Genomic DNA, 22,727 nt, shown 5'->3' with positions numbered 1-22,727 from the left:
CGGCTGGGTCAGGCGTTCCGGCGACGCGTGCGGCGGCTGCGGGAGCTCAGCGAGCGCCTGGAGCTCGTCTTCCTGGTGGATGATTCGTCCAGCGTGGGCGAAGTCAACTTCCGCAGCGAGCTCATGTTCGTCCGCAAGTTGCTATCCGACTTCCCCGTGGTGCCCACGGCCACGCGCGTGGCCATCGTGACCTTCTCGTCCAAGAACTACGTGGTGCCGCGCGTCGATTACATCTCCACCCGCCGCGCGCGCCAGCACAAGTGCGCGCTGCTCCTCCAAGAGATCCCTGCCATCTCCTACCGGGGTGGCGGCACCTACACCAAGGGCGCCTTCCAGCAAGCCGCGGTAAGGTGCCCGCCCCTCCCGGCCCCGGCCCTAGTCCCCAGGCCCTTCCCACTCACCGCTGCCTGCCCGTCTCTAACCCGGGGTTCAGTCCTGGGCAAGGCATAACCTCCCCAAGTCCGGCGTCCCCATCCACAAAACTAGAGTCATAGCTTACCCCCCTGTTATTATTGTGGGGGCTCCAATGGGATAATGGATTTTTAAACGCTTAGAGAGATGTCAGGTTCCTTAAATAGTTGGCTTTGAGGACCTGTTAAGAAGGGATCCTTGAGACGCTAATCACATTCACATTTGTAGGAGCAGAGACATCCAAGCTGAAACAGGTGAGTATGGTTTACAAAGTGTTTCTAAAGGTAGGACATGGAGTGATCTGAGCGTAACCCCAATTCTTTTTAAAGTTATGTTATGCTTTCAATGTAAGATTCTTGCCCTTCCTATTTTTGCTCCAATCCTCTATTAGATTTTTAACATGTGGAAGAGGAAGTCAGTTTGGGACGTCGGACTTTTATAAAATGTGTCTGTGTTTCTGGTTACAAATTAATTCATATTCAGTGGGGAAAAAAGGAACATATAGAAATTCTAACACATAATAGCAAACCAGTGTTTGTAGAATGAATTAAACAAAAAGGAGGGAAAGGGAAAAAAGAAAAACCTAAAATTTCATCATTTTAAAAAAGCCATTGTTTGCAGGTTGTTGAACAGTTGCCCAGTATGTGCATCCATTCATACTTTTAACCAAATTGGTATCCTGCTGTTTTGTAGCCTACATTTTTCATTTGTTATATCCTAATTAAAATGTTCTACATTAGCTGCATACTATTCCATTGCATGCAACAATCATCTATTGTTGGACACTTAGGATTTTTCCTTACTAAGTTATCGTGAACATAAATATTTGTGGACTCTTTTGTTTACATCTTTAGGAAGAATTTCTGTAAGAGTTCTCGAACTGAAGGTTAGGAACATTTGTAACTTCTTGATACATATTGTCCATTTCTCCCTTGGAGGGTTGTATAAATTTATATTCTCATCAGCAGAGTATATCAGCAGTAAATTTGTCACATATTCACCAATATCATGTACTATCTTTTAATATCTTTGTCAATTTAAGATGTGATAGAGGCATCATTTTAGCAAATACACATTTTTGATTTTTGAGGATGAACATTTTCCAGTACATCTACTGGACATTTGTATTTTGTCCTTTGATAATTATCATAGTTTTTGCCCATTTTGCCATTATAGTGCACATTGGCTTATTTTTTTTCTTAATGATTTGCCAAAGCTCTTTATATATCAGGCCAGTAATTCTTTTGTGTATATGCTGCAAATGTTTTTCCAGTTCACTGCCTTTTGTTTTTGTTTATGGAAATGTTGTTAGATGAATGGTTTACATTTTTATACACTCAAATCTATCAAACATTTTCCTTAAGATCCTATATTCATAGTTTTAGAATAGCTCTCTCATTTCCCAAATCAGAGAAATAGTTTTCCATGTAGCAGCTTAATCCATCTGGAATTTATTTTTGTGTATGGTATGACAAAGAGGTCTAATTTAATTTTTAACAATAAATAGTTAACCAGTTGTTCCAGCACTGCTTGCTTAATAGCCATCTGTCCTTTTCCAATTTAACTGAATGTCACGTTTCACATGTGGTAAATGCTTATGGGTATTTGATCTGTTCCTGGCTTTCTATTTCCTCCCATTTTCTATGTCATTTGTATCATTGCCAAAATGATTTAACTATTGTAACTTTACAACATATTTAAATATCTGGTAGTGCAAATTCTCCTTTTTAAACATCTCTTCTTTTTCTAGTTAATACCCACTTATTATTTAATATGAATTTTAAATTCATTTTTACATATTACCAATGAAGTCAGTAAGGATTTTGATTTCAATATAGAAAATATTGAATTAACTTGGGGATTATTTATATTTTATAGTAATAATTCTTCCATTTCAAAAGTGTAAGACCTTATATTTTCTCAAAGTCTTAGAATAGCCTTCTCATTTCCCAAATCAGAGAAATAGTGTTCTATTTAACAGTTTAACCCATCTGGAACTTACTTTTGTGCATAGTATGACAAAGATGTCTAATTTTATTTTTCAAATAAATTAGCAGTTGACCCAGCACTATTTGGTTCATATAATTTGCTTAATAGCATTTATGCATATTCTTTATACATATACATTTATGCATAATCCTTAACAAAGTTGTAGATTTTTAGAAATTAAGTCCTGTATGTATTTTTCATATTTATATGTAAATATATTCTGTTCAATATTACTGTCATGAATAGCATCTTTTAAAATTAAATTTCACACAACTTTTCTTGATGTATAGAAACATTGATTTTTAAAAATATGCCTTCTATGTTTGGATTTTTGTTGAAGCCTCTTTGATTCTTTTTTCTCTTTTTATATACATTTTATTTTGCTGATAATAAATGTTTATTGTAGAAAATAAAATAATCAGGAAAACTATTTCCTGGAAATACACTGTCATAGTTTGGTACATAGCTTCCTTGACTTTATTCAGTTGTCTAGGTAACAGACATGTTTTCATACATATATTATGCATAAATTATGTTTACCCAGAAAAAAGGATTCAATTGTACATCCTCTTGTAATTTGACTTTGTATTCCCACCATATATTTCAGTCTTCTTTCCAAAATAAGGAACGTATTTCTACTATCATTATTTTTCATGGTCATACAGTTTTCCACTGTAGAATGTGCTTTCGTGTGTGTGTGTGTGTGTGTGTGTGTGCATGTGAGAGAGAGAGAGACTACCTATTATTATATATTTACGCTGTTACAAACATTGTATAACTAAATCTTTGCCCATATCTCTAATCATTTCCTTAATGCAGATTCTTGAAGTGCCATTATTGCACCAAAGAATATTCATGTTTTTTAAGGCATTTAATACATGTGTCAAGTTGCTCTGCAGAAAATGGTGCCAACCTGCCCTCCACATGCAGTGACAGTGTCAGGACCTGGGGTGCAGACCAGCCAGTGCAGGCTAATATCATTTGAAGATTCCACCCCCAACCCCCCAACTTTCTAAGTGAGAAATGGAGTCCCATTTTAAATTGCATTTCCCTATTAGTGAGGCTGAATATTGAAAAAATATGTTATTGTCCACATATAGCTCCTTTTTTTTGAATACCCATTAAGATATTTGACGATTATTATCCAATTTTTAACTGGGGATGGCTCTCTTTCTTATTGATTTGCAAATGCTCTTTAAATCTTAATGGTATTAACCCTGAGCTGTCAGTGACCCAAGTATGTGGCAAATATTTTTTCTCAGTGCTTTAATTTTGTTTAAGGTGATAGCAACAAATGTTTTGTTAGTCTGTTGGATCTATTTTTCTTTTCATTTGTGCTGTTTTCATCGTTTATGAAGGTTTAAAGACTTTCGCCTTTAAGAGATGAAATAGCTACCCTAAAAATGCTCTCTGTGTGTTGAAGCAGTCACGCCACGCAGGGTATAGTTTTGCAGCTCTTGTTCCCTGTTGGACCTGGTCTCCGCTCTAAATACTCATGAGGTCCTGAAGGCTGGCCTTATTCCTAATGCCATGGTCTACTCCATCAAGGAAGAACCCTGCTGCATCAGGGAAAAACCTGCCAGGTACCAGCTCCTCTGTTTGGCTTGGCCAGACTTGCCCAGGGCCTCTGAGAATGTTGATCCAAAACAGTAAAATGGGTAATGAGTCAAGTACACAGTGCTCCCCTCAAGACCTACTCTGTCTTCAGCTTTCCCCTTCCAAGTACTACATCCTGTCTTGGAAAGTGAAATTGCCAACAAGGTTCCCAGTGCTGCTCTTCAACCTGGATCCATTTGTAATCCAACAAGCAGGGATTTCTCAAAAGTTTGTATTAGCTGGTCTTCCCTTTGACTTCATTTTTATTTTTATTTTTTCTCATTTTGGTTGGGCTATGAGAAGGTACAAAAGAAGGTCAGCTGGCTCAGTCCCTGTCTAAACTGGAAGCTTACGTGTCTTCATTGTAACTTTTCCAAGCCTCTGATGAGCATTCTTAGATATAACTAAACTATAAGATTTAGAGAAAATTGGTAGAAGACGACCAACGTTTAGAAATGGTGTTGGTTGAGGCTTGAATTTTTGCATAGGGATCAGGCAGAAGCATTTAGCGACCAAGTTAGTTTGAAAATGGTAAGCTGTCTTGTGTGAGTTTTGACCTGAAACTTTGTACATTTCACCATGGAAATGAGATCATTCATCAGATTCCCGCATGTGTGCAGAATGGTAATATTATAACTGATTGTGACCTAGCCTTTGTGTGAAATTGAAAATCACAGGGATATTTTTGAGCTTATTAATTACTCCCTGGAAAAATTAGTTTTTCAAAGCTTTTCTGTTTGAAACTGAATGCTCACACAACTGTGCCCTGACACAATCACAGGCAAACACATAAACATGTATGGTGCATAGGCACACCTCGCAAGCACACAGTTACCCCTCAGGGAGACATCTTATTCCTCTTATGTAAAAACTGGGAGATGTAGAATTTTCTTTAACAACATGAAACTTGCTGTTATTTCTCAGCAGATGGGACTGACCAGACAAAAAGGATAACAGTGTTGCTTCACTTTTTAAATGATTATTATTTGGTGTCAGAATTGGACAACTCGAGGGGTAGTATATGAATGGGTACTCACGATTATCACACCTGATTTGAATGGGTAAAATGTAGTGTAGACGTTTACTCTTCAGACACCACCCCATAGCACTCTTCAAAGAGCACAAGGACTAAAGCAGTGAATTCTGTAATTAGTACACAATCAATCGCCTGGGGGAAAGTTTAGCACCTTGAACTTAATTACATGAAATCCTTTTACAGAATTAACAAAAAGCTCTTCAACTGTTTGTTGCAGGGGAGTAATTACCTCATAACGACCTTCTTCTTGGTTTTACTTCCTGCCATGTGTTTATAACTTACCTTTCCTAAAGTGAATATGTTTGGATTGGCCCCACTGTGAATGCCAGGCTCTTCTTAATCCTACATATTTCACATCAAAATAAAACCAGAACCCCTCATTTTCCACTTCGCTTTTGCTAAATATCCGTTAAACAAACATAGCATGAAGCTTCCTTTGAGGAAAAAAAAAAAAAAAAAAAATCTGCTTTCCTCATTGTTCCAGAATTCCAGAAATGTGATCCTCTGGTGGAGAATGTGCTGTCTCGCCAAACATCCAAGCTTTAGATGGTCAGAGGACTGAGAATACATGGGCGGAAGTGCTTCCTAGCTCAGGGAAAGAGCCTCATCCATGATGTGTCCACACTGGTAGATATTCACACCTTTACCTAGAGATTAATCTTCTCTCCCAGGCTTATGGGAAGAAAGTGTCTCCTTTTATGTTTTCTAACAAACCCTGAAGATCTGTGAGATGCCACTAGAGTTTGTTCATACAATAGGCTGATAATAGCCTTTGTATGTTTTGCAGTGGTCTCTGATGGCCCCAGTGCTGAAGCAATAAGGAAAGTTTGGGTTCTTCTTTTCTATGGGAAGAGGTGGGGGCACTTATGTAATCTGCAGTGGACTCAGTTGTTCCACACTCAGAGGATAGTTTTAACATCAAGAATCGCTCACTGTTGCAGCAGCTAAGTTCTTTATGCTGAAAAGATATATTTCCAAATGTACGTCTGGAAATGTTCACTCTTTTATGCTTCTAAGCTTTTGAACAATTCTCAAATCATCTCTAGTATTACATGGGAATCTCTTTTTCAACCTTATCAGAATTTTAGAAGTATAAATGGAATGGAATAGAATGGAATGGAATGAATGAATAATGAATAAATAAATCCTCAGTACCTACAATTCCAGACCTCACATGTATTTCCCAGGCAAAAAAGTAGTACTCATTTTTTGTTTTTTGGGGTTTTTTATGAGAGAGAGAGAGGGTCTCCCTCTGTCACCCAGGCTGGAGTGCAGTGGCGCCATCTCAGCGTCACAGCTGGCTAAATTTTGTATTTTTAGTAAAGATGAGGTTTTGCCATGTTTTCCAAGCTGGTCTCGAACTCCTGGGCTCAAGTGATATGCCCACCTCGACCTCCCAAAGTGCTGGGATTACGAGTGTGCGTCCCTGTGCCTGGCCTAAAATTTTTAATTTCAAGAGACAGTGAATAATTCTTAAATGTCGAATGCAAATTTTTTCTTAATCTCGCATTACGTGTATTTTGTTTATTAGTTTTGTTATTTCCTGCATATACGACACTGGTATGTAATAAGAATGTGTACCTACTGCTACTGTTAAAGGCACTTCTTATTATTGGCTGCCAGTATTATATTCTGTTTGGTTGAAATACATCATGAAAATGCTTGGTCAAAGACTGTGAATGCTTAGACACGTGGAGAGAGCCAACTGCTTTGTCCTCCCTCACAGCTGTGGCCAAAGGGTAGGAAAATTCTCCACCAATGACCTGATGATACAAATGTGCATAGAGACAATTTCTCTTAACAATGACCATAATTACACACAAATCACATAGCTAAGTAAATGCCAAAGACTGTCTATCCAGTCTTCTGATTTATCACCTGGTCTTTTTGTAACCCCTCTTTCTCTGTATCTTACTATATTATATCTGGAGGTAGGTATCAAAAGCTAGGGAGAGGTAGGGGATTCCATGTCCAGGGTTGCTAAACTGTTACACAAGACGTAAAGCCAAACAGTGTAACCCAGAGAATGTAAACCATGGCTGTAAAGTCATATTCATTCCAAGGGTACATTTCACTTGGCGTGTGTGTGTGTATGTGTGTGTGTGTGTGTCTAATTTAATCACACATTTTAAAATCAGAAGATAGCATGTTTTCAAAACTCTGGCTTTTTGGCTTACTCTTAGCAAATTGTAGCAATTCTGGGTGTGTATTCTTTCAGCTTATTGGAGTCCCCACCTTGGCACTTGGAGTTTCATTTTGTGGTCCTTGATTGCTATTTCATGGCCTGACATGGAACAATCAATGGCAGAGGTTGAGATGATGTTAACCCCCTAGATGATATAAACTAGAATGAATGAAGTGGCTAGGAGTAGCTTAGCTGTATCTAATAGAAAATCTGAGGTACCACTAGCTTAAACATAATGGACATTTCTTTCTTTCTCAAATTAAGCCTTGAGTAGAAAATTCAGAGGGAAAATGACAGGTCTGAAAAGTCTTCTGGGATCCAGTTCCCTCTTTTCAGCTCTGCTCCATCATCTTCAGGTCACCTCATGGTCTCAGATGGCAACTGGAGCTCCTACCATCAGGGACTCATTCCAAATGCCAAGAAGGAGAAAAGGACAGAGACAGTCACAATCTTAAGGAGACTCTGTGGCAGTCTGTGCAGTACTTCCACATAGATCTCATTGGGGAACACTTGTTTTCATGCTTACCTTTAGTTTTATGGAGCTTTATTGCTGAAAAAGAAGGAAAATGTGGATGCTAAGCTTAGCTAGGTGTGGTGGCTCATGCCTATAATCCCAGCACTTTGGGAGGCTGAGGCAGTGGATCACCTGAGGTCAAGACCAGCCTGGCCAACATGGTGAAACCCCATCTCTACTAAAACTACAAAAATTAGCCAGGAGTGGTGGTGCACACCTGTAATCCCAGCTACTTGGGAGGCAGAGGCAGGAGAATTGCTTGAATCCAGGAGGCAGAGGTTGCAGTTAGCTGAGATTGCGCCACTGCACTCCAACCTGCACGACAGATCAAGACTGTCTACACACACACACACACACACACACACGTGCAACAGAAACTTTTTATCTTAGTTTCCCAGAAGTCAGAAGCTTCTAAATAATATGAAATTCACTCACAAATAAAAGATGATACTGATAGAGACAGGGAAAATTGTATACTACAAAATAAAATTAATACTTTAATGTTAATTTGATAAATACAAATGAACATTTCTCAGGAAGACATAGTTCTTCTTCAGCTTTTCTCTAGTAAGCTGCCAGGTGAAGACATGTCTACATTGAAAGGAATTTCCTGTTATGGATTATCTCTGCATTTCCCATAGATTTTAAAGACTGTTCTCTAAATCTCTCCAGGCCATATGAAGACTGGATTTCCGGCATAGAGTCAGTGTTCGCTTCCATCCAGTAACCTGCTTCGGTTTAGAGGTCAGCTGTGGATAGGAAAAACTCTGTGAAAGTTGTTGTTTAGCATGAATGTTGTTACAGTGCTTCGCTTGAAATAAATGATAGCACTCAGAAAATGCAATATGTGAACCATCAGTAGATGCATTTTCCCTTATCCATCTATATGAAAAGATTTTTAAAGTATTCATCTTCTCCGCTATGTGTTTTTCTCATGGGGTCATTCAGGAAGTTAATAGTTTATTTCTGTAAAGGGTGAAGCAATAAAGATTTTTCAAGTTCAGAGCACATAGTTATTTCATAGATGCACTAAATGTGTAAGCTGTAAATTTGAAGATAGATTCTAATTACTACATCTATTGAAATAGTGATAACTACCTTGTTTTATGTGAATAAATGTAATTTGAAATTAATAAGAAAAATTTTAATTCCTACAAGATAAATAGAGAAAAAAATTTAAGGGAGTTCTTAGTAGGACTTATTGCATAATTGAGTTATTTACTAAGAAAAAGTAGTAACACCAAGTTAAGTATTTTTCCAGTTGTAAGCTACTGCCAGAGTACATAAAGTATATTTTGAGGACATGAGTTTGATGAACTATTTTCTTAATTCCTCTGAAACAGTCCCAATAGCCTCAATCTTTTTTTTTTTTTTTTTTTTTTTTTTTTTTTTTTTTTTTTGAGACTGAGTTTCACTCTTGTTGCCCAGGCTGGAATGCAATGGCGCAATCTTGGCTCACCACAACTCCACCTCCTGGGTTCAAGTGATCCTTCTGACTCAGCCTCCCAATTAACTGGGATTACAGGCATGCACCACCACACTTAGCTAATTTTGTATTTTTAGTAGAGATGGGGTTTCTCCTTGTTGGTCAGGCTGGTCTCAAACTCCCGACCTCAGGTGATCTGCCCACCTCAGCCTCCCGAAGCCTCAATTTTTAAATTGCCCATCCTACAACACCAGTGGGTAGGATGTACTAGTTGCTAATGCAAAGTGTGTTTGTTTGTTTTCTAATTTAATTTAATTTTTATTTTATTTTTTGAAACAGGGTCTCACTCTGTCTCCCAGGCCGGAGGGCAATGGCATGATCATGGCTCACTGCAGCCTCAACCTCCTGGGGTATCCTCCCACCTCAGCCTCCCAAATAGCTGGGACTACAGGGTCACAAATTATGCCTGGCTAATTTTTTTATTTTTTATAGTGACAGGGTTTTGTCATGTTGCCCAGGCTGGTCTTGAACTCCTGGGCTCAAGCAATCCTCTGACCTCGGCCTCCCAGAGTGCTGGGATTATAGGCAGGAGCCATCACTCCTGGCCTACCTTTCTAATTTCAAAGATAGTGTTTAAAATGTATATTTGTGTATGTACATGGTTAAAATACCAACACTTCTAATTTTATTAGATATAAACTCTTAAATTTTCACTAGTTCAACCCATAAACTTGAGCATTTGTAATCATGCTTATTTTCTTATATTTATCAGAGTAAGGTCTCTTCCCTTAGCAAGGTAGAACTTTCACCAAGCATTTTCCCTTCTTTCTTGTGCATTCAAGATCTTACTCTTCACAGGCCTTTTTCTCTGAAGATAGAGCATTCACGATTTGTCTACATATTTAAGAAACTGGCATCATGTTTCCAGAGCAATATGGTAAATTGTCAGTATGTTTGCAATAAAAGTATAAATCCTAAAATGAAATATTTACCAATCAAGGAATTTCCCATGAGAAAATAATCTGAGATAAAGTTCCCTATAAAAGAATGTTCATTGCACACTGTGTGTGTTTACCATGAGTATATGAAACTCTCTATATAATGTAAGTTCAATTTCACAAACTATGTGCACTCTTAGAACTTGAGCGGGAGCCTTGACTTGCCCCTGTGCCTACTTATGGAAGAAGAAGTGAGCTGGAGACACATCCGATGTCTCCATCTAGGCTCTGCCAGAAGCACAACCTAAGATGCGGATTCTAGTGTAAGTAGCTTATTGGGGAGTTGGTCTTAGTAAATATTGATGTGAGAGTGGGGAAATGAGACAAGGAAGGGAAGCCAGCCAACAGCACCATAGAGCAGTAGTTGTTCTTAATTCCACTAGGGAACACTGGGAGCCAGTGTAGAATTCAGGCCTTAGAAGTATCACAACTTAAGGGTGATAGGTCTCAGGTATTTAGAGACTACCTCATGTCAGTCACTGCCGAGGGTTGCTCCCTGCAGGGCAATAATTCTCTGTCACTTTTCTGTCCACTGCAAGTAGGCAAAGTCATCTCCAGGCACCCAAGAAAGTCCTCAGGCAGAGATGCAGATGCTGGCAGGGGAAGGCTGGGAGGTCTGGGTGGACCACAGCAGGGTCCTCTGTGGCAGCTCGAGAGGGAGGCTGAGGACCAGTCTGCACTATCAACTTTTGGCAAAGGAAGGGTATCTGACATTTCCGCAGGTGAAGAACTATGGAAAATAGCTCAACTGAAATCACTTTATTGCCCACTAAGCAGAGAACTCCAGCAGTAAGAAATTACTAGGTGCAGTACTGGAAGTGGGATCTGAGAAAATGTAGAGCATTCTTCAAAGAACTCACACATGGGCCAGCATTTGAGAGTCCACAAACACAGAAAGCACCAATGCCTTTTTATTTCCTTTCACATTTTCTCTTTCGATATTTCCTCTTTCTCCTGTTGTTTCATGAGATGAGACCAAGTATCAAAATTTAGTAGGCAAAGGTGACTGAAGTCACAGCAGTATGGTTCTTGTGGGAATTTTTCAGAGGAATCTGTATTCACCAATTTGATATTTTCCCAAAATGTGGGGAAATACTGTAGGGAGACATTAGATAAGCAAATTACAGAGATGTATATACATGGCTTATAACTCCCTTGTTAGTTTGTTGTCTTCCCTCTGCTTGCTTAGGACAAAGATCCCATCTTAGTTGACTTTGTACCTCCTACAAGACCTAGAAAATGATATTCATTAAAACTTTAGAATTCTTGAAAAGATATATCTTTAGTGCATTTCATTTTAGTATATCAAGCATTATATTGTGTTTTCCTGAATTTGTTTCTGTTGCAAATAACTGAAACAAAACAGTTATAACATCTCAAAGGACTATTCAGTGGATGCTTGACTTTTGAAATGAAATGATAGGATAATTTTAGCAAATTCAGATCACTTTCCTGAGAGAGCAATATAAAGTGTTTAGAAGGATCTCAGACAGATGTAGACTCCTACCTGTTTTTCCACAAAATGTGATCAAGGAGGTAAACTTTACAGCACCTCTGGAGAGAGAAGCTCATCCAGTGAGTTCAGAGGGAATCTGCAGGCTCTGGGCTTTTAAATTCATGTCCATTCTCCTTATCACTGTCACAACTGCCCTTTAACCACTCCTGTAATGTTATCCGCAGTATTGCACAGATTCAAATAGTTATTTTTCTGCTCTTCTGCCAAAAGCGTTACCACCTACTTTTTGGCTCAGGTGGAGTTGTGTGGTTATTGGTTATAGAGTCACAATTTTCCCTAATCCCATATCCTATCAGTAATAAGCATGATTACTGGTTTTCATTCACTGTTCTGCATAAAATGATGGTTGCATTGTAATTGGTTTATCTACTTGACAGATGTATTCTAGCAACATGTTCAAAGTTCCTTGGATGAATCATGGTATATGATAATGAATGATTAGTACTTGTCAGGTACCACTTTAAGCACTTTGCCCATATGAATTTATTAAATATTCACAATAGCAAGCTTTCTTACTTAGGTTGTTATCATTTTTTTTTTTTTTTGAGTCAGAGTCTCGCTCTGTCGCCCAGGCTGGAGCGCAGTGGCCCGATCTCAGCTCACTGCAAGCTCTGCCTCCCAGGTTTACGCCATTCTCCTGCCTCAGCCTCCCGAGTAGCTGGGACTACAGGCACCCACCTTCACACCCGGCTAGTTTTTTGTATTTTTTAGTAGAGACAGGGTTTCACCGTGTTAGCCACGCTGGTCTCGATCTCCTGACCTCGTGATCCGCCCGTCTCGGCCTCCCAAAGTGCTGGGATTACAGGCTTGAGCCACCGCGCCTGGCCTATCATTTATTATTATTATTTTGGAGACAGGGTCTTGCTCTGTTGCCCAGGCTGGCATGCCATGGCACTATCACGGCTCACTATAGCCTTAACTTCCCAGGTTCAGGTGATTCTTCCACATCAGCCTCCGGAATAGCTGGGACTACAGGTGTAAGCCACCGCACCTGGCTAATTCTTTTTGTATTTTTTGTAGAGACGTGGTTTTGCCGTGTTGCCCAGGCTGGTCTCAAACTCCTAGCTCAAGCAATCTACCTGCCTCAGCCTCCCAAAGTGCTAGGATTACAAGTGTCAGCCATCGGACCTGGCTAGTTAGGTTGTTATTATTATTACCAAAATGCAGATGAAGAAACTGAACCATAGAGAATGTAATTCTCTATGTAATTACATTCTCTATGTAATTATGAATTGGTTAAGTTGAGGAACTAGGGTTCAAATCCAGGTAGTCTGGGCCAAAGTCTAAATTCTTAACCACCACGCAAAACTACCTCTATGTCATGTTGTCAGAAGATCTAATAGATGCAGGACACACTGATATATACTCACCAATGAAGTTCATTGCAAAGTCAGGAGGCAGAGAGGGCAGCTGTGAAAGGAACTTGGGTATGCCTATGACCAAGCGGAAGGCAGGCTGGAGCAGATAAAGGTCTAACAGAAGGGGATGTTTGGAGATTGTCATTTGAATGGGCACTCTCTAAATTGCCTGATAATCCCAGCTTACCACCCTTATCTCACACCCACTTCATCCTCTCTCAGATGCCATTCTTACGTGATATAATCATATCAGCTAGCATCTCCCACCTCACATACTTTAACAGATATTTCTACCAGTCCTTGCAGAGACCAAGCCACTGAGGCAGTAGGAAATCATATCTTTTAGCTGCAAGATATCTGCCTCTGTCCTTTTTATTTATATAGCTTTCTGAAGTCTTAGGTTCCTTTAATCCAAGGTCAGCACTCCACCTCACACCCTTTATTGAAATAAAATGTAACCCAAGCAAAAATCAAATTTTCTTTTAGTCCTAAATGACCCTAAGTATTACTCTCAAACAATCATTCAGCCTACACTTAAGTTTGTAAATGTATATACCAAACCTTAGTACAAGACTTGGTCTTCCAGCTAAATTCAATTTATCCTAATCTGAGATACTCAGCATTCCCCTGCATCATAACATTTCTATTCTTTTCATACACTACCCATTTCACAAAAGAAAAAACCCAACTCCTTTTGACTATTTTAGTACTTTCCTCAGGTAAAAAACAAAACAAAACAAAACAAAAGCCCAAAATCTTGCTGTAACAATTAGCTCCATGATCATCAATGCTTACTAAAATCTTTCTTCAAGTATGGTAGGTAATAAATTAGATTCATTTATATATCCAGTGCATATTTAAAGAACACTACCTCCATTGTAAGAGGAAGCATATAACTGAATTGTAAGGATAGTTTAATCCACCAGAGACTACATTTTATTCAGAATAATTTTAAAAATCAACACATTTGAAAGATAATGTATATAAATATGACTACTGTCATTGATTGATCATTTAAATACAGATAATTAATCTTCTAATCTATGAATAAAAGTCAACCCCAAATCATTTGGGGTTTAATTTCAGTTTTCTAAAGATAAGAAACAGAATATTTTGCTCCATCCTGGTTTATTTATGTGGTCATGTGGTCAATCATACAAACAAATAAAAAAAATGAAACAAACTTCCAAATGTCATTTATTTGGAATGCTAATAAATGTCACAAATTAAATATTTTTTATGAATTTAAGATAATTATAACAAAGAAAGTACACAGTAAGTTCATGAACTTAAAAAGTCTCTCTTCAACCTCCACTCATTTGCATCCCCCTTGTGTCAGATTTGATTTGAAATATATTTGGCTTTTTGAAGCATTCCAGAGTTGGCTTGTTGCTGAAGCCTAAGTATTTGCAAGATAATGGTTAGATTTTCCATGTCTTTCATGTGTTCTAAATTCCCTCTAAACTTTTTGTTTATGGTAAGTGTTAAAATACCTGGTAAGAAGACATTATTTGTTTTCTAACAGCTTTGAATCATACATCACATTTTTCTTCTTTCTCAGTAATATTTTTACACTTAAATTCTCCTAATGTCTACACATGCTTCCTGGCATTTGGTGCTCTTTTGGAAGAACAGTTTGACCTGATACATTTCCAAAATAATTGTTCTACTGGCTAAGCCTAAGCATAGCATTAAATTATTTCTTCTCTTCGTAGCTCATATTTTTTGCAGTCCAGTCAATCAACAGCCACTTTCACTGAGGACCGTGCCCACCCTCTTCAGTCCACTGCCTACCTATGAGGGTTGTCCCTTTCTGTTTGGATAGCAGGTGGCAATCCAGAGATTGAAATAGTTCATTTATATTCTTTTTTCTGGGAATCTGAATTAGGGCACAAAGAGCCCTGAAAGAGTAGGTGTTTTTTGGTTTTGTTACCAATAGACAGGTAATACAGAGTTAAGACTGCACAGAGAACCATAGAAATCTCATCAACATAAGGAAGAGTAAGTGAAGAAGATGTACAAAGAAGAGTGGTGACAACATACTGTGTAACTCCAGAGGAAATAAATGTAAGGTTAGAGGAAATAGCCACCATAGCTTCTAGTGGCTTGCTTGTTCCTGGTTTCAATCCCTCTTGAGACCCAGCTCTTCTCCCTACTTTCGGATTGGAAAAAATATTCCTATATGCATCCAGTAAATCTTTGTTTAAGCTAATTAAGTGATTATCCTCCCACACAACAGAGTGTGGTTGCCCTCATTCTTTGTGAATTTGCCAAATAAATTTGCAAAGCCTCTATAAATTGCAAAATTTCTTTACACACTTGTGAATACATTTAATTCGAGGGTAACCATTAAAAGTCTTTACTAACTTTCTTCTTCTGTTTGCATGTTTCTCTAAAATAATTTTTGCTTATTTTCCTTATGGAAATAATATACAAATTAATAGCTTAGATAAAGCAGGAAAACATAATAATAATTACAGTTTTTGTCTCTCACTCTTTTTATATATGTATGGGCATACCTAATTATATGACATATGTAGTAAAGGCACATGCTATAATTTTCGTTTTTAAGATTGCATAATGAAAATTTTTCCATATAATAGATTCCTCTAAAATTACCTTTCAAGTATATTTTTTCATGTAGATATACCACAATTGGATTTTAGAAATCTCCTATTGCTGATCAGTTGTTACTGCAAAATTTTGCAGTTGAAATAGTTATTCTTGTATATCAATCTTTCTCAGTACTTCTCAATATTGTCTTTCAATGTATTCTCTTTCATCTGAAATATGATTAAGTTTTTTTTACACATTTATATTTCTTGCCTTGTTACAACAGCTAAACTTCTCACATAAAAGTGATGAGGCACTGTTGGAGGCCGAGGCGGGTGGATCACCTTAGGTCAGGAGTTCGAGAACAACCTGGCTAACATGATGAAACCCCATCTATACTAAAAATACAGAAAATTGGCCGGGTGTGGTGGCAGGCACCTGTAATCCCAACTACTTGGGAGACTGAGGCGGGGAGAATCATTTGAACCTGGGAGGTGGAGGTTGCAGTGAGCTGAGATCATGCCATTGCACTCCAGCCTGGACAACAAGAGCAAAACTCTGTCTCAAAAAAAAAAAAAAAAAAAAAAAGTGATGAGGCATTCTTGCCTTGTTCTTGAATTTAATGACAATGCTTCAGGCATGATTTTGGCCATTGGTTTACAATAGCTCTGTTGGTCATATTAAGTAAGCACCTCTCTGTTCTTTCCCTAATTTGTTTGTAGAATCATACACTGATGCCCAAATACCATATATACTACTTGGGCCATTTGAGATTATCTTACTTTCTCCTTTGACCTCTTGACATTAGCATGTGATATAATTTCTCTAATATCTTTGATGTTTGGGCTAAGTGCTACTTGATCATATTGTATAGGAATTTGACATCTCAACTGAAATGATAGAGTTACTCATAACAATATTGATAATAAAATTAAGTTTGAATTTTTTTTTTTTTTTTTTTTTTTTTTGTGAGATGGAGACTCGCTCTGTCACCCAGGCTAGAGTGCAGTGGCGCGATATTGGCTTGCTGCAAGCTCCACCTCCCAGGTTCACACCATTCTCCTGCCTCAACCTCCCAAGTAGCTGGGACTACAGGCACCTGCCACCATGCTCGGCTAATTTTTTGTATTTTTTAGTAGAGACAGGGTTTCACCGTGTTAGCCAGGATGGTCTAGATCTCCTGACCTCATGATCCACCCGTCTCGGCCTCCCAAAGTGCTGGGATTACAGGCATGAGCCAGCGCACCCAGCCAATTTGATTTTTTTATCCTGTAATCAATTAGCAATTTGTTTAAGAATAATAGGTCATTTAGCCTCCAATTTTCATTTGGATTCTGATGACTTTTTTTTTTTTTTTTTTTTTGCTATTCAGATTTTCTTTATTCCCTATGTGCCTTTATTCCAAATGGTAGAATTTGTCATTATTAGAAATTTGTTTGGTCTTCTGCATGTTTTTTTTTTAAACCATTTAATTAAGTCTGCTACTCATCAACTCCTGTGCATATCATTTCACAATTTGATATACTGTCCCTATGGGTCCATTTCAAAATGATTTGTATCCGTGTTCAATAACTAAAACATGTATGTGGGTGGAAAACCTCATGACCATAAATTTGAGATTTAGTTCTTCTTTGACCCTCTGGTTCATCTGTGATTTGGCTAGGCTGTAATAAATAGCCTAAATGTTATAGGGACAACCAACTTTTTTCTTTCTTTCTAGACTCTCAGTCTGTGAGGCCCGAGTAAATACTTAAAATAAATGAAGCATTTGCGATTGGCTAAAAATGATTGACTTAAAATTATAGTATAAATAGGAAAGCTCAATTACTGCGGAATACTGCTTCCAGTTTATACTTTTGTCATTGTTTTATCTATTTATTTACTTATTTTGTTTGTTTTTGGTTAATGGTTGTATCATCAAGTATTACAATTGGTAAATCCCTAGCACAGTACCTGGTATATGATAGATGCTCACTATGGATCTGGTAAAATAAGTTTACATATGATACTTACATGAATTTTCATTTCATGATTGCAGGATGGAATTTACTAAAAACATTTTGGCCTAGAATGTGTTAATTTATTCTGCATGGTGGACATACAGCTAGCACAAATTAAGGCAATTGCTTTCATTCTCTTACTTCATAGTTAATCTTTGTTATCAATAGAGTAAGAATATAAGATTCAATTCCTGCCATAGAGTATCTTGCCTTCTGGCTTGGGATGTAGTCAGACCTATAAGAATTTATTACGATGGGATTAATATAATGGAATGTGAGTGGGGGCACTGATTTTATGCATAACAGAAGAATTTGGGAAAGTTTAAAGGAGGAAACTTTGATCTAAAATTTGAAGAACTAGTAAGAATCAGAGGTGGACATATTGGGAGATGAAAGGGTTGTTAAGAATTTCCAAGCAGAGCAAACATCAAGAATGCATGGTATATTTCAGAACCTCCAGATAGATTGATGTAGCTAAAATAGAGTGCAAAAATGGGGTTGGGGAGAGGGTAGACCGGAGACAAGGGTGTGGTAAGGGTTGCGGTTGGAAGCATTATCTAGGACTAGATAGTAAAAGGACACGTAAAGAAGTTTAGACTTTATTTTGTAGACAGAGGGAAAACATTAGAAGTTTAAAGACACAATCAGATCAGTATTTCAGAAAGATAGCTTTGATGGCAGGTCAGAAAATGGATTTGAAAGAAGAACAGCTTCAGCTACAGATGTTTAAAGCAACTCTTGATTTTCAAGAAGCCAGATTTCAGATTCCTGAACCATGACTGGGGCGATTAGATTGTGAATTAGATAGATAATTTGGAAATGTACACATCTGGATGGTTACTAAATGTGATAGGTCAGAAAGAAGGCACCATAGATTACTCACAGATTTCAGACTTGAAAGATATTTGATATATCTTGAAAACAGGAGGAGGGAACCCGTATTTGTGTGTGGAGAGGGTATGTTGAGTTTGAGGAACCTCATGGTGCATTCAGACAGAGGTGTATACTGGGCCACTGGAACTTCACGTTGGAAGTTGAAGAGTTTGACATTGATTTAGGAGCCATTAGACTATAAGTGAGACTCAAAGTTCTGAGTTTACATGATACTGTCCAAAGGAAGCATAGAAGAGAAAATTTGGAAATGGCAAACAAAAACAACAAACTATAACATAGAAGTAAATGAAAAACCCTAAAGACACTACTAGGAGACAGTCAACATTTTGATGTACAGTCATACATCACTTAACAATGGGGATACCCCTCTGAGAAAAGCATCATTAGGCAATTTTGTTATTGTGTGAACATCAGAGACTGTATTTATGCAAACCTGGGTGGGATAGCCTACTATACACCTAGGCTAGATGGTATAGCCTATTACTTCTAGGCTACAAACCCTTACGGTATGTTACAGTACTGAATACTGTGGACAATTGTAACAGTATGTTAAATATTTGTGTATTTAAACATAGCTATAGAAAAGGCAGAGTAAAGATATGGCAATATAATCTTATGAGATCACGGTTGTATATGTGGTCTGTCATTGACCAAAACATCGTTATGTGTGTATACATAAGTATATACTGTATGAGTCAGTCACACTTATACATACACACACAGACACACTGTACATTTCCACATACATGCACACTAATGTAAGGTACATATAGGTAATGAAATCATGGTGTTTGGTTAGCTACTTCTTAAAATTAATAGTGTTCAATAATGACATTGTAATAATATTATGTGATTACCTATAATTTACTTAACTAGTGTACATGTCTTATTGTTGGAACTTTATATTGTTTCTAATTTTTTATCATTGCAAATTATTCTGGGATACACATACATCCTTTTGATCATTTTGTGTGTGTATCCATGGTTATTTCCTTAAGATACTCTTAACTGTAGAATTTAAGTTCAAATCATGTGAAAATTTTGAGGCTTTGATCACTTTGTCAAACCGTCTCCCAAATATTACCAGGACAGGTGGCATTCCCAACAAAAATATCTGTTTTCCTACATATTTTGCAATTTTGAAATTTAAAGAAAACCTTGGCCATTTGAGAAGTTAAAAAAAACAGTGTTACTATTTTTAAACTTATGTTATTTTGGTATTAGTGAAGTTAAACATTTTTCATATTTTCTGGCAAATACAATTTCTTTTTTTGGTCTTTGTTTTGTTTGGTCAAAAACGCTCAACTGTATTTCTGTTATTTTTTCTCTTTTCTCCTCCTTAGAGATCTATAAAAATTATTTATATTTTAAAGACATTAATACTATATTTGACAAGCATAATACATGTATTTTCCAGCTTGTTGTTTTCTTTCTGATTTTTTGAGAAGGAGCAGAAGCTTTAAAAAGTGTAACACTTTCTATGGTTTTGTGTCTTCTTATGTTAGCTAGAAATTTCAAAAGGATTTTAAATACTTAATACTACTGATTTATTTCTTATCTACTTGGGAAATCTGCTGTTCTTTTATAGTTGAACATGGTTTCCATTATTGTTTTGAGATAGATAATCTATCATACTAATGAGGCATATTTTTATTCCTAATTTTTATTGATAAGCAAAGCAAAAAATAATTTTATTAAATGTCTTTTCAGCATATTGGATTATTATTTCCTTTTAATTGGGATAATAATTGTGTTGCATTGGAGCAAAAGACTTTCTAATTTTAATATATATTTATATTTGAGGAATAAGCCTTATCACATGAACAAGAAAGTTTCTTTGAATGTTATTTGAATTCAGTTTGGTAGTATTTATATAAAATTTTGTGGCTATTTGAGACTAGTCAGCAGCTTTCTACACTAAAATGTGTACTAAACTTTATCAATTTGAATTTCTGACATTTTTATCTCACTATGAACAATGTGACAATGTGGATCTCTGTCTTTCATTATTTTGAGTTTTCATGCATTAGTTTCTTATCAAATTCCTCTCTTACACATCTCTCTTTTCATTTTAGTGTATTCTCTTTCCATGGCTTTCAGTTCTTCTTGTTTTTATAGAGGCTTTGACTTTCTAAATCCTAGTAATACAAGCACCAGTTTATTATGCTGCTTCTCCTTTTTTTTTTTTTTTTTTTTTTTTTGAGACAGGGTCTCATTCTGTCACCCAGGCTGGAGTGCAGTGGCACCATCTTGACTTACTGCGACATTCACCTCCTGGGCCCAAGTAATTGTCCCACTCAGCCAGCCGAGTAGCTGGGACTATAGGTGTGCACCACCATGCCCAGCCTAATTTTTGCATTTTTTTTTTTTTTAAAAAAACACGGTTTCTCCATGTTGCCCAGCCTGGTGTTGAACTCCTGGGCTCAATCAATCTGCCTACCTCAGACTCCCAAAGTACTGGGGTTACAGGTGTGAACCACAGCTGTAATTATGCTTATTTTCTTATTTTAGTATTAAATTACATACTCTTCCAAATCCTCCAGTTGATTTTGTATATCTTGGATTTACAGAATATTTTCATAGGCCTTCTCTGGATGTTTTGTTTTTTCATCCTGGGATGAGGATGTATCTATCTTGCTTTACACTGTCCTGTATTGTAGCCACTAGACACATGTGTCTATTTAAATTTAAGTTGATTGAAGTTATGCAAAGTCACTAATTCAATTTCTCAGTTACAGTAGCCTCATTTCAAGTGCTCAATAGCCATATGTCGCTACTGTATGAAACAGAACAAATGATACATCAAGCATCACAGAAAGTTCTATTGGGGATTGGTGATCTAGGCCATCCATTTTCAGACACAGGCTGTGGCTTATTTGTTAAAAATAAGAGGGTTAACCTCTTCGCTGATCATTTGGGTAGGTTATCAGCTTGTTTTAATAATATTAATAATAATAGATAGCAAAATTTACAACCATAAATTCCAACACTCATTTTACTTTTACCCAGTTAGTGGTTTATTGTTTGTTGCAAACACTATGACTGAATATACGTCTTCATTCATGGATGGTGAAAAAGCAGAATAAAAACCCACAACTGTATCTGGCTTCTTTGAAAATTTTCTGCTAAATAAAATAAAGGTAGAATGTAAGATATGTAAGATATAAAGTATAAGAATTCCCTACGAAAGAAGGAAAGAAGGAAAGGAAGAAAGAAAGGAAGAAAGGAAAGGAAGGAAAGGAACGAAAGAAAAGAAAGGAAGGAGGAAGAGAGGGAAGGAAGGAAGGAACAAATGAATGAACAAATGAAGGGGTTACGTGTGCTTAACATAAATTAATAAAACTTTGAAATGGAGATGAGAAAAGAGAAAATAAACAACAGACTAAAGTTCAAACTAAACTGGCCAAGAAACTGAAAAGAATAAAGCAAAAACTGTATAAAAGACAGAAATATTGTAATAAGGAAAATAAATGCAATGCCGAGATTCAATCTCAATTAGAAATAGAGAAGAGAACAACACTGCGAAACAGTGATATAGAAGAAAAGCTTGGAAGTAGGATGAGATAAAAACAAAAACATACTAGAATATATTAAATCCAGAAAACAATGAACAGAATAGCTTCTCTTCACATAAATAATGTTAAATATAAAACCGTTAACATCCTTTGAACTGAAGAACACCTGAGATTCAAATTAGAAATATTAACTAAATAACAGACAAAGCGTGGTGAAATTTTAGACTTTGAAGGGCGAAGTATTACAAGTAGCTTATGGTGCATTGTTTGGACTAAATGTTTCTTAACACAGAAACAATATATGGGGAAAACAGATTGAAACACTGACATAATTTACTAATTTTCTGCCCCTTGGAGAATAGGTGTCATATAGTCATAGTAGGTATTAGTTCATTGTATCCAGTTATTTATTTATTTATTTATTTTTTTTCTATTGGCTCATCAAGATTGATCAAGTTCTTTAAAACATGACTTTATGGTTGGGAGCGGTTGCTCACACTTGTAATCTCAGCACTTTGGGAGGCTGAGGTGGGTGGGTCACCTGAGGTCAGGAGTTCAAGACCAGCCTGATCAACATGGCAAAACCCCAACTCTACTAAATACAAAAAATGAGCTGGGCATGCTGGCACATGCCTGTAATCCCAGCTACTCGGGAGGCTGAGGCAGGAGAATTGCTTGAACCCAGGAGGCAGAGGTTGCAGTGAGCCAAGATCACACCACTGCACTCCAGCCTGGG

The 22,727-nt window shown here is 37.2% G+C and overlaps 1 protein-coding gene across 1 annotated transcript in view; it reads left to right on the top strand.

Annotated features, from left to right (window-relative positions):
• SVEP1 (sushi, von Willebrand factor type A, EGF and pentraxin domain containing 1) overlaps nt 1-22,727 on the top strand; it is a 237,981-nt gene continuing 215,254 nt past the window's right edge. The window contains exon 1 of the mRNA XM_011966393.1: nt 1-345. Coding sequence (XP_011821783.1) covers nt 124-345 — 222 coding nt within the window. The 5' untranslated portion in view covers nt 1-123. The remainder of the gene's footprint in view (nt 346-22,727) is intronic.

Source organism: Mandrillus leucophaeus, unplaced genomic scaffold, assembly GCF_000951045.1.
Source record: "Mandrillus leucophaeus isolate KB7577 unplaced genomic scaffold, Mleu.le_1.0 Scaffold76, whole genome shotgun sequence".
In the NCBI taxonomy this organism is placed as follows: Eukaryota; Metazoa; Chordata; class Mammalia; order Primates; family Cercopithecidae; genus Mandrillus; species Mandrillus leucophaeus.
This window is presented reverse-complemented; position numbering and strand designations above follow the sequence as displayed.